Below are 14,965 nucleotides of genomic sequence, written 5' to 3'. Positions count from 1 at the left end.
TAAGGGGACTTGGAAGTTTAGGTGGTGCAAATTATGGGATATGTCTTGGATTAATCCAAATGATCAAATTTCTTTTTCTTGGTGCGGCATATGGCTTTCTTTTCCACCATTTGGCTTATTTAGAATGATATTATTTTTCAAGGCAAATCATGGGATATTAACCAAGGTCTAGATTTAATCCAATTTAGAGTTGCAACTTGGGCAAAGGAAAAATAGCTCAAGAGTAGTGGCATTTTATTGTGCAATTATAAGTTGTCGAAAGAAATACAAGTTGTAAGGAAAGTAAAGGTTAAGAAGAAAGAGGTTAAATAGAGCAAACTCGAGCATGGTTAGGTCAAATTCAATGTATACGAGATTGCACGTGGTTGCTCGACTGAGATGGGTATTGGTGGTATCTTGAGAAATAAGGATGATGAAGCCTAAATCATTTTCTCAAAGTCAACTGGTATAATTGATTCTAACTTAATTGAATTGCATGCAATAAATGATATGTAACGCCCAAATAGGTAGAGTTCCATGGGCTCATAATTGAAAGTGACTCGTTTAATGTTGAAAAATGGGTTAAATCCCCTTTTGAAATCCCTTGGAGGATGAGACATGTTATGCTGAATGTCACGGTCCATACGAACCCTTGTGAGGTTTTGTTCCCTTTGGCCCACTGGCCTCACGATTTTATCCTACAAAAAGCGTCTCACAGGTTGAAGGTGATGTGAGCCATTATATGCCCAGTATAACTCTAATACATAGCCGATGTGGGATTCATGACTCCCCTCTCTAGGTCTATGACATTCTCTCTTACTTTCCACTAAGAGTTTCTCCTTTACTCCCTATTGAGATTTTTTCTTTAATGTGGGACTTTGTGGCTCTACTTGCTGGGAGCATTATCTTAACAATGTGGGATTCATGTTCACGCGAGGACCGTGACATCCTCCCCCACTTTAGCAAGGGCCCACTGTCCTTAGTGGCACATCATTAGTACTCAGAATCTGCTCTAATACTAATTGTCATGGTCCACACCAACCCCTATGATGTATTATTTGCTTTGGCCCGCTAGTTTCATGATTTTGTCTCACAAAAGGCGTCTCACAAGTTGAAGGTGGTGTGAACCCTTATATGCCCAGTATCACTCTAGTACACAGTTAATGTGGGATTCATGGCTCCATTTTCAAGGACCATGACATCCTCTTTTACTCTCTATTGGGAGTTTCTCCTTTACTCCCCACTGAGAGTTTCTTTTCAATGTGGGATTTTGTAACTTTACCCATTAGGAGTATTATCTCGATGATGTGAGATTCACGTTTACGAGAGGACCGTGACACTAAGCATTGAGAGCTTGAAAATCAAAGTGAGGAGCTAGAAACTCAGACACATTCCTAAGGAAGCCAATTATGTAGTGGACAACCTCGCCAAAGTAAGTGTTCAACGGACCCAATAACTATTCACAATGTTCAGGTAAATTTGCCATTACGCTATTTAGTGAGAGTAACTGCGTAGTTTATACTTATCAATCAGGTAACTCTGAAAATATTTGGAAAGAATCAATGTTTAGTGTTGGATCATTTTGCTTGTTGTAGGTTTTGTTTTACTATGCCTGTTTTTTTTAAGATTTTGAGTTTTTTGCTGAGCATATGTTTTTGATAACATAAGTGGTTTGGTTTTGCACAAGTATGTAAATCTGAGTATCTTGATATTGAGTTAAGACAACAAATAGTGCAAGTTATGGAGAAGCAGAAATATATCTATGCTATAAGGGTGTTCTTTTGGTTGTAGCACCCCTTGCTTCTCATCCCATTAGTTTTGTGATTTTGTATTGAAGCAATGATATATATATATTCTCACTTTTAATGTTTATTGGGGTTTGTTGATGGCATGGGATGAGGGATGTCGTAAGGTGATTTTGATTATGAACAACAAAAATGCCGCAGAGGTGATTCAAATGGAAATAAGTGAACCAAATGTTAATTCAGATTTGACTTTAACTATTAAAGATCTCTTAAAGAAAGAATGACAAGTCAGTATCATTCATGTGTATCACGAATTCAATAATTTGACTGATTTTCTTGTAAATATGGCTTTTCAATATCCTACTGGTATGACGTTTCTTAGGGATTCTCCTAAGAGTATTGTTTCAATTTTGTTAAACAATATTATGGGAATTTCATTCCTACGTATTATTTTGACAAAAATGTATAATTTTTATTTCCTTCTAAAAAAAATTCATTGCTGAAAGTAACATTTAAGTTACATTTAATAATTAGTTATATAATTTTTAATTGTCCAATTAATTATAAAAAGGCGATCATTTTCTTATAATTATCCTCTCTTTTTATATATAGGTCTATTTAGAAGTAAGGCTTTAATAAAACATAAAATTTTAAATATGTAAAATCTTCAAGGAAACATGTCCGCGTCTTTAGAATTTGAGATACAATTCTAACTTGGACCTTTGGGGTTCAAATTCTTAAATATCCTAATTTAGTATTTTTTTTGAGAGAGAGAGAGAGAGTACACGACCCTTTAAGTATGTGGTAGGTGAAGTAACAAGCTTGTTTTTCGGAAAAACCTCACACTGTGCAAGAAGATGCTAACTATATTTATGTAGAAGCATCTTCTCACCGGTCCAATGCCATTGAGCCTATGATCCCATCTATCAAATGAGAGATGATTTTTCACCTTCAGGAAATTGACTATTTATGTATATCCCATGGGTCTGGGTCGACGCCTTTCCATTTGAATGATGACATATATGAAGAGACGACAAGCTATATACCTTGAGTTTTCATCAATTAGAATGTGGTTTTATAGTCTATAGCTATATTTGTAGGCACAAAAATACATGTATTTGCTATACATAGGACCACTTTACAATGCAGGACTCATTTTAAATGTGACAAAATTAACTTGTTGGAGTATTTGAAGCTCTTGCCTAACATTCTTTGCTCAATGAAAAGTACAAAGCCGTAGCAAATTAGTTGAACATAATTAATGTTTTTCTCTATTTAGCGTTGGAGAAAAGTTTATTCAAACTCTTAAATTCCTTTTAAGACTTTTGGATCAACGCAAAAATCTAAGCTCCATTGTCCGGGCAAGTACTACGAACCTATCGTGACATATGGAGTTCGAACGTGGATTGGCCAGACTTTGCTTTCAAAACATGCAAGTCAAATTTTACTATATTAACTTTCAACTTCAAACTTATTGAAAAACTTAAAAACTTTAGTTGCTACCCAATCAACTGTCATGTTGCCTTGTCTTCTAATCAGTTTTATTTTCTTCTCTGTCACGCATGGCTTTCAATATCTGAAAATTGGCCTCAATGTCCAGCTCTGCTTTTCTTTCCTCAAAATTAAAATGGAACAGATCATAGACTGACTTAGGAGAAGCAACTAGTTGCACTCCCTCTTTAAAAGGCTACAGCTTCAGCAGAGAGCAGAGAGGGCAGATTCTCACAAAATATATGAAACAAAGACATAGTCAACTTCCATGGGGACACAAACACCAGCTACCATGCTAAGAATGGTTTAAATAATGGCAAGTCAGCAGCTTACAATTTCAATATAAATATCATGACTCCTTGATGGATTCTCAAGTGAGCAATTTCCTTCAAATACCTTAAGTTGCATTCCTTCCCCATTCGCCCATACCCTTGAGAGCAAAGATTTCAGACTAATCTGTTCGCAATAACTTGTTCAATTGATACTTAATCAAAGATCTTGGTCCATGGTTGATTTGAATGATTTAACCCTCTATCAACAAAAAAAAAAACCTATAGAGTTAAGTTATGAGCAATTTGTTTGCATCAATAATGAATTAAAAAAAATAAATTTAAAAGGGGCATTTTAAAAAATAACTTTTAAAGAGAAAATATTTTTAAAAATAGCATTCTTTATAATTTTAACTGTTTTTAGTCAAGTTTGATAAAATTACTCTTAATGATGTTACATACCATGTTAAAAAAAATATTATTGTTACACGTCATGTACAAAAATATGTTACACATTATAGTTAAAAAAAGTTGTTACACGCAATATTGAAAAAAAATATTGTTGTTACACACCATGTAAAAAATATGTTACACGTCATGGTTAAAAAAGGTTGTTACATGCCTTATTTTTTTTAAAAAAATTATTGTTACACACCATGTACAAAAACATGTTACATGCTCTGGTTAAAAAGATTGTTACACATCATGTTGAAAAAAAATTGTTATTACACATCATGTACAAAAACATATTGTACGCCGTGGTTCAAAAAAGGTTGTTACACATAATGTGAAAAAAAAATTGTTGTTACACACCATATACAAAAACATGTTATACGTCATGGTTAAAAAATGTTATTACAACCCATGTTGAAAAAAAATATTATTGTTGCATGCCATATACAAAAATATGTTACATGTCATGCTTAAAAAAGATTATTACGCGTAATGTTGAAAAAAAATTGTTATTACACGCAATGTACAAAAATATATTACACATCATGTTGAAAAAAATATTGTTGTTACACGTCATGTTGAAAAAATGTTATTGTTATATGTAATGTTCAAAATTTTTTTTACAATTTAATGCTTAAAATGTTATTGTTATTTATGAACCAAAATTTCAAATCCTCTCAACTCTTTTCATTTTTTTTTGCTTTTTTTGACAATTTGGTATTGATTAAAGTGTTTCTAACATGTTTTCATAAATCAAAATATAATTTTTTTTATCTAAAATACCTATTTCGACTAAAAATCGAAAAAATTTTCTTTTAAATCCTAAGTTTATAAATTTTAAATTCTTACGTTTATTGGTATTTAGGTCTCGAATGGATCCAATTAAAAACTATTTCAAATATCTCTGATCATTTCTATCGTTTTAATTTCATCCAAAATACATAAAAATTAAATTCCCTAAATAGTTACCCACTCAAAGCACATTAAAACCATCACTTGGCGTCTTGAAAGAGAAATCCAAAATATAACAGACGAATGCTGAGGAGAGAAATCGATAAAATTAAAAAAAGTTGGATGGTGAGAGAGAGAAATGAGAAGTACAGATAGAGAAAAATTATTATGAATGATTTAATTTATTTAAAATAATTTTATAAATATTTTTGTTAAGTTATATCTAAATCTGATTAAAAATAATTAAATTCATTTAAATAATTATTTTTAAAATATTTTTATTGAGGAAGATTATTTATCATAATTTTTTCAAGAAAAATATTGTTGACGTTAATGTCTTAGTGTTATTTTGTTTTTTTGCCATTTTATGTAATGGAGGAGTAGGAGAGTATTTTACTCAAAAAAAACAAAACGACGAAAACATCGCGGAGTGGTTGAAAACGAAGGAGTAAAAAAATCCCGGAAAAGGTCGGGCCGGTCTTGCTGGGACCCACCAAACTGGGATTAGCCGTTCGATTGTTTAAAGTTTTACTTGTTGTTGTGGGTCCCACTCCCCAATGCCTCCGAATTCCAAATATCAAATTGGGAACTCTACTCTGACACGTGTTCCATAGTCAACAGTCCTACCTCTGTCCTCTGATAGACAGCTGGCTTATATTACTCGTCCCTTGTAATTTTATCCACTTTTCTGATTTATTTATTTTTGACAATTCCACCCCTACAGGATTCTGTAACGCTTGTCGAATCCCGAGAATTGTTTGCCCTTTTCAGATTTGTCTGCTTACCATTCCATTATTATTATTATTATTATTATTATTATCTTTATATATAATATATATTACAATATACAAATGATTTTAAGTTACATAATAAGATAAAATAATGTCTTATGTATAAATGGGCCAATTAACTTTACTTTTTAAAATAAAATTGGGATATATAGATAAAACACGTTTTATATCATGATATTTTATTGTCACAATCCACGTGAATAATGCAATGAAGATTAGTGTTAAATATGAGTGACGGCAGTATAAATCCAAAAACATTTATTGTGGAGATTAAATGAACCCTAAGTACTCTTAAAAAAAATGAACCCTAAGTATTGGGTTAGTATTGAATTAACCCTTTACTTTCATTTAATTTTTTTTATATATTTCTCGTAGGCCTTTCTACAACTTGAACTGACCAATTAAATGAATATTAGGAATTTATCGGATATTAAAGTTGTAGGAACCTGACCCCTCTGGTAGAGTGTCTCAGTCTTGAAATTTAACATGATTTAAAGTGATAATATTGACGAAGAATATAGGGTGAGAAAATGTTGGTCTCCACATATTCATAAATGCTTATTACCCAAAGTCTTGAGATTGAATCAGCTGGAAAAGCTTGCAAAAGAAAAAAGAAGAAGTTTTCTTACATTGCATAATTACTAATTGATTAAAAGGACTCCACAGATCGAAAAATCCACCTGTACTTCAAGATTCAATATTTAGCTTTCAACATGTTGGAAACTTACCTCATGTCTTCAAATCTATGTTCAGGTTGAATTGATTGAATAGTTTTTCCACATGCTATTAATTAATTATTTTCTTATTCACATAAAGTATTAAAATTATATATATACAACTAGTTGCACAAGCCTACAAGTTTCTGTCTCTTTTACAGATTACATATATTTTTCCTGGACGGGATAGAACATTGACTTTGGATCAATTCAAGCTATCAATTAATGTTTCAAGTTTGGAAGATGCCATCAATGTTTCACAGCTTTAAGCGGTAGTGTTTGTCCTTATAAATCATTAAAGTGTCGATTCGAAAATTAATCCCACTTCAACAAGCCAAGCTATCGGAGGTGATAAAATTTATTGAAAATAAGAAAAGACTTTGGGCAGTAAAAGACATATAGTCTTACAAACTACTAATTATATCATGAAAAAATTACTATTTGTTCTATTGTTTATCTTAATTATATCTATTTTACATGACGTGATAATAATTTATTGATTTAATTTTAATCATCTTACCTAATAATGAATTGATTCACCAGTAAATATAATTAGTAAGCCTACCTTAGAGTTATGTAAAAAATAAAATGATAGGATAAGCAACAATAGTTTTATATTATTACAAATTTTACATATATATATATATATATTATATTATATATTTATATATATAAAAGATCTATTTCTTTCCTATTTTTGAACAATTAAAATGATCATTAATTAGTCTCGAAAGAAATTAATCAATTTAAACCTCAATAGAAGTTTAAGAGATAGATATCAATTTTATCTTTATAAGAGGAAAAAGATTCTGAAGAAGGAGAAAAAATGTAATGTAACATGTGAAAATAGAGCTAAAAAGGGCCTGAACGGTAGTTGTCGTTTGAACGAGAGCCGCCACCACAACATCTACGTGTAAGTTTGCATGAAAATGTCAATAGTAATAATGGAAAACCATAAGGGCATTATCGTCATTCCAAAATTAATCAATAGGAAACTCCATCAAGGAAGTCCTAAGCGGTTTCCCATCAAAAAGTGGTTTAAATAAAACAAAATTAAAATTGGTTTTTTTTTTTTTTGTCTCCAGGTCTTCTCTGGTTTTTCTATGAGATATTTCTTTCTTTTTTATTTTTAAGTTAGGAGTATTGAAAAGGACATCCTAAGACCGCTTAATCTGAAAATTTTGGCTGAGAAAGCTGAAGCAAAAGAAAGTTATATAATTTATTTATATAGAGAGAGAGAGATAAAAAGGATTTTGTCTTTTGTTTCTGTGCATTCAATTCCATTCTTCTTTTTATTTTTTCTTTTCTTCCCCTCTGACTCTCTCATTCTACCATCAAAAATACCTCTTCCTTCTTTCAAATTATAACCGACTCTTTATTTTTCTCTCTCTCTTTCTTTCTTTTTCACGACTATTTAGATGATGGAGGTGGAAAAAATGATTTGCAAAGCAATAAAAGGGAGGTGGTTTTGCCATTAATGGTGAATTCGAGAGCTCTTCAAGTAGAAGAAGAAGAAGAAAAGGAGGAGGAGGAAGAAGAACTAGCATAGCTAGCTTGGTTGGGGTTGTTGTTTTCATGGCTACCAGTAGAGGAAACATGAACAACTCCATCCAACTAGACCACCACCAGCATAATCAACATCATCATCATCAAAATCAACAGCAGCAGCAACAACAACAGCATCAGCATCAAATACAAGAGCATCATCAAAATCAGATTCCTTATGCAATGATGCAATCATCATCATCATCTTCCATCCCTGGAAACTTCATGTAATTCTTTTGTTTTTCCTTTTACAGTACAAAACTACAAAGCTAAACCCAGAACTAACCTTTTTTTCTAATTTTCTTTTTGCCTCTAGTTATTTAGGCCTTACAACCCAAAAGTTTTCTTTTCCTTTTTCTTCATATTGTAAATGCTTTGAAATTTTGTTTCTGTTTGATTTTTGGGGTAAGCAGAAGCAAAGATACTGGAGCTTATGATTTGGGTGAATTAGATCAAGCCCTTTTTCTCTATCTTGATGGACAAGACCCTTCCACTATTCAAGAGCAAAGACGTGAGTGTTTTCTCTCTCACAAGTTTTCTTGTTCTTTATTTTTCCCACTATTTACTTCGAAGACGATTAGGGGTTTCTCTTCTCCTTCTCTTTTCACTTTCTGGAGCTTCTGACTTCTGTTAAGAAGATTCTTTCCGGACAGGCTAGTTTTGGTCACAGGAAAAGCATGTTCATGTATTCAACAGATTTAATCTGCCAGTACTTTCTTTGACCGGGTCCTTGCAGAAACAAATCTCTGAAAGAACCTGAAATTTTCAAGAAAAAAGAATTTTTTTTCCAACTTTTTGTTTTTTTTTTTATGAGTTGTAACTCCGGACCATGACATGTAACAAACAACTCTATGGTCATGAATTACTAAAAAAAATTTCGCTATATGTACTGGAAAGTGTACGTATAGGGTATGGGTTTTCTTTGATTTTTCCTTTTTTTTTTCCTCATCATTTCATATTTTTTTCTGATTTGATTGAGCAAAGCTACAAATGCATGACGATCCCTATGTTTTCTTTGATTGATCATACTTCTCTTGCCTTTGTCTCTCTTCCCTTTCTTTTGGGTCCTGCTTTAATCAGTCTAACTCCCTTGCTCCCTTGCTCTCTCTTTTAATGGACTCAAAATTTTCCTGTAAGAGAATTTTGAGTTAAATGCCTGTGAGAATTTATGTGTGCAGATAATTCTGGAATGAGGCCTCCGACTCTGAACATTTTCCCTTCACAACCTATGCACGTTGAGCCACCATTATCCACAAAGGTAAAACTTATTATTTATATTGATCTAGAGTTTATGTCAGTACTAGTATTATTTATATAATTTTCTAAGTGGGTTTGTTTTGTATTTGGTAGACAAGTAGAGGATTGGTTTCTCCAGCAACTAGTGGTTCAAAGAGACCATCAGAGCCGTCCATGGAGTTGGCCAACGCCAGAAATGATGCTTCAGGTTCTGCACCAGATCAACCAGCTAAAGCTGTCAAGGTACGATAGGTTTTGAATTATAAAAAGATATATTTTATATCAGAAAACAGATATATGATGCATTATAATATTGAAAAAACTGAGATTCCCATGTTTGATTTTCGTTTTTCTAAAGATTGGAATCTTGTATCAATGCATGTTTTAATTTGGCAGCGTGAGGGGAACCGGAAAGGGCCAACATCAAGTTCAGAGCAGGAAGGACCCAAAACACCAGACCCTAAGGTGCATTCTTTGACACTCTTTTATAAATATTTACTCTTAATTTTTTTTTTCCTTTCTACTACCCTTTTTTTCTGTAAAAAATGTTGAATATATGTAATTTTGTTATGCTCATTTCCCTGCAGACTTTGAGAAGACTTGCTCAGAATAGAGAGGCAGCAAGGAAAAGCAGGCTAAGAAAAAAGGTCAAGTCCGTAGAAAATTAATTACTTGTACTAGTTTGTTTGCTACAACTATCATTTTTGTTTCATTTAAACAAGATTAATAAAAGAAATTAAGCATTGTTTCTGGGGTTCATTTATTTTTTCTTGTTTCATCACAGGCTTATGTTCAGCAGTTAGAGTCAAGTAGGATTAGGCTAACCCAACTGGAACAAGAACTTCAAAGAGCCAGAGCTCAAGTGAGACGTTTCTCTTAAACTTTTTTATATCGTTTATCTGCGTATATTTGAGTGTCTGTACATTCAAGATTGTGTTTTATTGTTTAGGGCATGTTTTTTGGCGGTGGTGTTCTAGGAGGAGAGCAAGGCCTTCCTGTTGGTATTAACAACATAAGCTCAGGTTTGTTTAATTGTATATCTCTCTTTCACATCTTTCAATGTCTTTTTTTTTATTATTTTCATGGCTGTATCAACTAAATATTTATGTTTCAGACGCTGCTGTGTTTGACATCGAGTACGCAAGATGGCTAGAAGAGCACCATCGCCTTATGTGCGAGCTTCGAGCCGCGGTTCAAGAGCATCTACCGGAGAACGAGCTCCGGATCTTCGTCGACAACTGTTTAGCACACTTCGACGAGTTGATGAACCTAAAAAGCATGGTAGCCAAAACAGATGTCTTTCATCTTGTGTCTGGCATGTGGAAGACTCCAGCCGAACGATGCTTCACGTGGATGGGTGGATTTCGGCCCTCTGAGCTCATCAAGGTACTCTAAGCCCTATCCTTCCAATAATTCAAAACTTCAAATACAAAGTTTCTAAAGGGAAATTAATCATCAAAATCCACTTAATCTAAATTATGTCAAAAAAGATTAAAGCACTAATCAATTCTATAGGTTTAACTATAGTCAATAAAGAAAGAGTTATTCTACTAGCTTACGAAGAAAAAAGAGTTATTCTACTAATTAGATTCTCTTAGTTAGCTCTATATTTTACTTTATTTTTACTTGATAAAGATAACCTTGGATAGTATCAAGCCGTTCGTAATATATATTTTACTTGACATAGAACTTGTAAAGAAGAATTGTGTAGGATCAGTGAAAGAAGATACTAAAGATTTTTATGGAAGTACGAGGACATATTGAGATAAGACATGAGGAAATAGTTCGTTTTAATTGCATGGTGCAATTTGTTTGTGGCAAGGAAATATGGGGATATAACAAATTAAACATCAATGAATGACGAAAGGTAATCGGGAAGGGTTTTACTCTAAAAGGATTTGATTAGTTGTCTTTCCGATAAAGTCATGTCTGTTACTACAATTTGTGGCAGTAGAAAAGAGAAAACTGCACGGATCTCTACTCTATGCTTTGCCTTCTCTTTCTCTCCTTCTCCTTCATGGAAATCAAGGATCTTGTTTTCATATTCATCTCTTCTTTTTGGTTTGTAGTAAATAAATAAGCAAAATGGCAAAACTGCATGCAGTTTTACAATAAAGAAAAACGAAGAATGATGTATTATCAGTTTTTGATGAACATTCAGCTTTTGTCCGCATTATGGGTAACGTTTTGATTCTGGGTAGGATTTTTATTCAATTTTTTTGTTTCTTTTCCCAGGTTATACTGAATCAGATTGAGCCATTGACGGAGCAGCAGATAATGGGAATATGTGCTTTGCAACAATCCACACAGGAAGCTGAAGAAGCTCTATCACAAGGCTTGGAAGCTCTGAATCAGTCCCTCTCTGATATTATAACTTCTGATTCACTGAGCTGCCCTCCTAATATGACTAACTACATGGGCCAAATGGCTATCGCCATGAACAAGCTCGCCACCCTCGAAGGTTTTGTTAGACAGGTATGTCTTGATTTACATGCATTAAGTCTCTTATACTATTATTATTTGATGTGTTTGTGGACCCCCCGGCCCCATGAACGATGATGACCAAATTCATCATCAACAATGTGGGGTCATATGTGTGTGTGGGAAAAGAATCTGGTTTTCTGTCTCGGTTGGGAAACCTAACCCCAAAAAATCATGTTTTCCACGAAACTACTCGATATCCATGTCTTCTCATGCTCAGGAGGTGGCTTGGTGTTTACATTAATTAACATAGTATATCCACAAAGCATATAATGCTTGGGTTTCTCTGAAAGTGACATTTTCATGTAGTAGTCTGCTAGGTTTCCAGAAAATTAACATGTAGCCCATACCATCCGAGGATCATCTAAAAAGACCAGCGTCAGTTTGTCTGATTTAGGGTAATATTTCCCAAAAGAACATGGTTATCAATCAGAGGAAAAGAAAATTGTTATGGGTAAATTACATCAGAGACTTAATTCTACTACTAAATTGAATGCCTGCAATAGAGTAATATCTAGATGTAGCATTCAGGACTTGAACACATGTAGAAGAACATCCAAGTTCTATTTATTTCTTCTAGGAGTTATTAATTGCGTGAAGTAGACTTGTTGCTATAAAACAATGACCAGATCTCTCTGTCAAACAATTACCTGTGCCTGAAGCAAGAGCAGGCAGGCGGGTTTGAAGTTGTGTCGATTTCCCACTGCCTATTAAGAGAAGACCTAATCAGTAGCTAGGAAATTACTGACGTTGTCACCTGAGGGAAAATAATATGAATGATAGCAATCCAAGTCCATGAAGATCGCATTTTCACATGCGGAATGGGGCCCCTTAAATAATGCATATATCGACGTCCAAAGAGATCCATCTTCATGCCCATATGTTTGTGATGTCATGGTCGTAACCGTTTGACTTAAAGACATCTTTAAAGACCATCTCCTCTAACGTCCTTTTTTGACCATTCTCTAACTTAGGCTAAGTCTCCCCCCGGCCCCTTACGTGCCCACGGCGGCACATGGACAGCCACATCCATCATCCCTCGTTACTTCATACTGCTTACAGTGAGTTTAGTGTTACATGATAAAATTTTGTTAGTTTCGTTCTTCACATTCAGGTAATTAAACATAAAGAGTGAGATGAAATTCGATAAAACATTAATGTAAAAATTTTAGTTTTCAAGAGCTATGATATGGGTATAGTTTTACGCTTACAATACGACTAAGCTTTACTTGACCTTGATTAATGATCTTTGATACCAGCGGTCCCTAAAGAGAATTAACTTGGTAATTGTGGAAAATAGAGTTATATCTAGTTCAAACTTTGAGGATTTAGGCTAGGGTGTGGGGCCTAATGTTTGGAATGAAGCGGTTAGCCTTTTGAAATTCATGATCCCACACTAAGAAAAACCAACCATTAGGGTTTCAATTAGTTTGACGTTTTGGTCAGTTGAATTGTTAAGTGAAATTCCAATCAAGATGTTTACCAATCAAATCAGAGGCGAGTCATGGTAACCATCATTCTGATTAGCCAACACTCACCCAATAGGACAATGTTCATCGAATGGCAGGTTGACCACTTTTTATATGCCTAAGCTGACTTATGGATCCCCCCTAATTAATTAATTAATATTCAGGTTTCCCTAAGTAAATCGTCATCATTAAGTTTCTTAGAAGGATATATTGTTGTAAGTGAAGATTTCAAATATGATCATACGTCTTTTTATTTCTCTGTCAAAACCTTCTAGAGAAGGTTAAGTAATTAGAGCCATACCCCACAAGTAATTTGAACCAAGAAAATGAAATGAAAGGTGTCCTTATTTCGTTTTCAACTTTCCCTTTATTCCTTTACCCATTTGACAATCAAAACACCCAGTGCCACAAAGTCACGGGTGGATAGCCCGTGTAAAATTTAAGAAACCAAATTTATCCTTAGTTCTACTCTCAAAGTCAAGTTTAATTGCATTTGTAGTCTTGATGTTACTATCTAATGCACATGTATTATTTTAATGATTATTATGCTATTAAATTGCAAACTTATACATTTAACATGTATTGTGCTATTTTTTCTACGTTTCCTTAATTTAGTAAATATTTTAATTTCACTATTCTGCTTTCAAAAAATGTAAAAAAAATAAAAAATAAAAAAACCTTACAGGCTGATAATCTGAGGCACCAAACCATACACCGGCTGCATCAAATCCTGACGACCCGTCAAGCTGCAAGGTGTTTTCTGGCGATTGCTGAGTATTTCCATCGCCTAAGAGCTCTTAGCTCTCTCTGGTTGGCTCGCCCTCGGCAGGAACAATAGGAACCCTAGCTAGGCCATAGCCGCTTTCATTTCTTTTTAGCCCTTTTTCTCTTAATTATTATTGGCTTCTTTTATATTTCCCCTTTCCACAGAGAGATGTATAGATAGACTAAGAAGAGATTAAAATTTTAATTAAAGCAGTAGAAGTTTCGGTCATTATACCCATGATTTTTCTTCTTTGGACAAAGAAATCCAAAAAAAAAAAAAGCAATGATTTCGCAGCCATTTCTGACTGATTAGAAAGAGATAGAGGGGGCTTAACTGGTTATGAAGAAAAGGCATTGAGAATAAAGAAGAAGGTTTGATTCCTCTGGATTTTTTTTTTTTTGTGGGGTGTATTTTTCTGGCTATGAAAGAAAGACAAAAACTATTCAGTGACGAGTGGCGTAGGTGCTGTTACATGCATGCTTGCTCTTGGGTTCATAAAACCAAAGATGAAGCTGACAAACTTAATTTCATTTTGGACTTGGTTGGTTTTTCCCCTTTGGGGGAGGGAGGGGTTTAAGAGTAATTTGCCAAAGATATTTGTTGTCTTTCATAAATCCCTCTCCCAAGTCCCAACCCCTTAGTCAAATGATACTTAAAGTTGGAAGTTTTAGATGTTTAATTATAGGTTTTGTCCAACTAAAAGAACAAAAGAAGAGTAACAAGTCTTTACTGCTCTACTCGCTAAGCCTGCAAGTCAATGGGGGAGAAGAGATGGAGCCATCCGTTTTTCTTCGTTTTTGAAAACCACAATTTGGAAAATACGAGCTTGATGTGTGCCTGAAGCATACTTTTTTATAGTGAAGTTGTCTATTTAATTAGTACTTGTTTGGCTTTATTTTTTTTCAATTTATTTGCTTCTTAAAAGCAGAAACAAGATTAAACAAAATTTTGAAAAGTTTTTAAAATAAAAAAATAACTTTTTTTAAAGAACAAAATTGAAAAAAAAAAAGAACTTAAAGAAAAGCTCTAAAAAGGAGCTCTCTTTTCTCTTCTTTTATAGATGTGTCAACTTT

General features: G+C 33.6%; 1 protein-coding gene across 1 annotated transcript; it reads left to right on the top strand.

The window, feature by feature from the left end:
* The first annotated feature begins 7,693 nt into the window (after positions 1-7,693).
* TGA10 (bZIP transcription factor family protein) lies at positions 7,694-14,123 on the top strand. Its single transcript, XM_018121121.2, is given in 12 exon segments — positions 7,694-8,167; positions 8,354-8,451; positions 9,119-9,198; positions 9,291-9,419; positions 9,573-9,641; positions 9,764-9,823; positions 9,961-10,038; positions 10,126-10,198; positions 10,291-10,562; positions 11,412-11,651; positions 13,812-13,947; positions 13,950-14,123. Coding segments are annotated over 12 exon segments (1,467 nt in total). The 5' UTR covers positions 7,694-7,970; the 3' UTR covers positions 13,985-14,123.
* The last annotated feature ends 842 nt before the right edge of the window (positions 14,124-14,965 follow it).

The sequence above is a fragment of the Theobroma cacao genome, chromosome 5 (genome assembly GCF_053813885.1).
Source record: "Theobroma cacao isolate CCN51 chromosome 5, ASM5381388v1, whole genome shotgun sequence".
In the NCBI taxonomy this organism is placed as follows: domain Eukaryota; kingdom Viridiplantae; phylum Streptophyta; class Magnoliopsida; order Malvales; family Malvaceae; genus Theobroma; species Theobroma cacao.
This window is presented reverse-complemented; position numbering and strand designations above follow the sequence as displayed.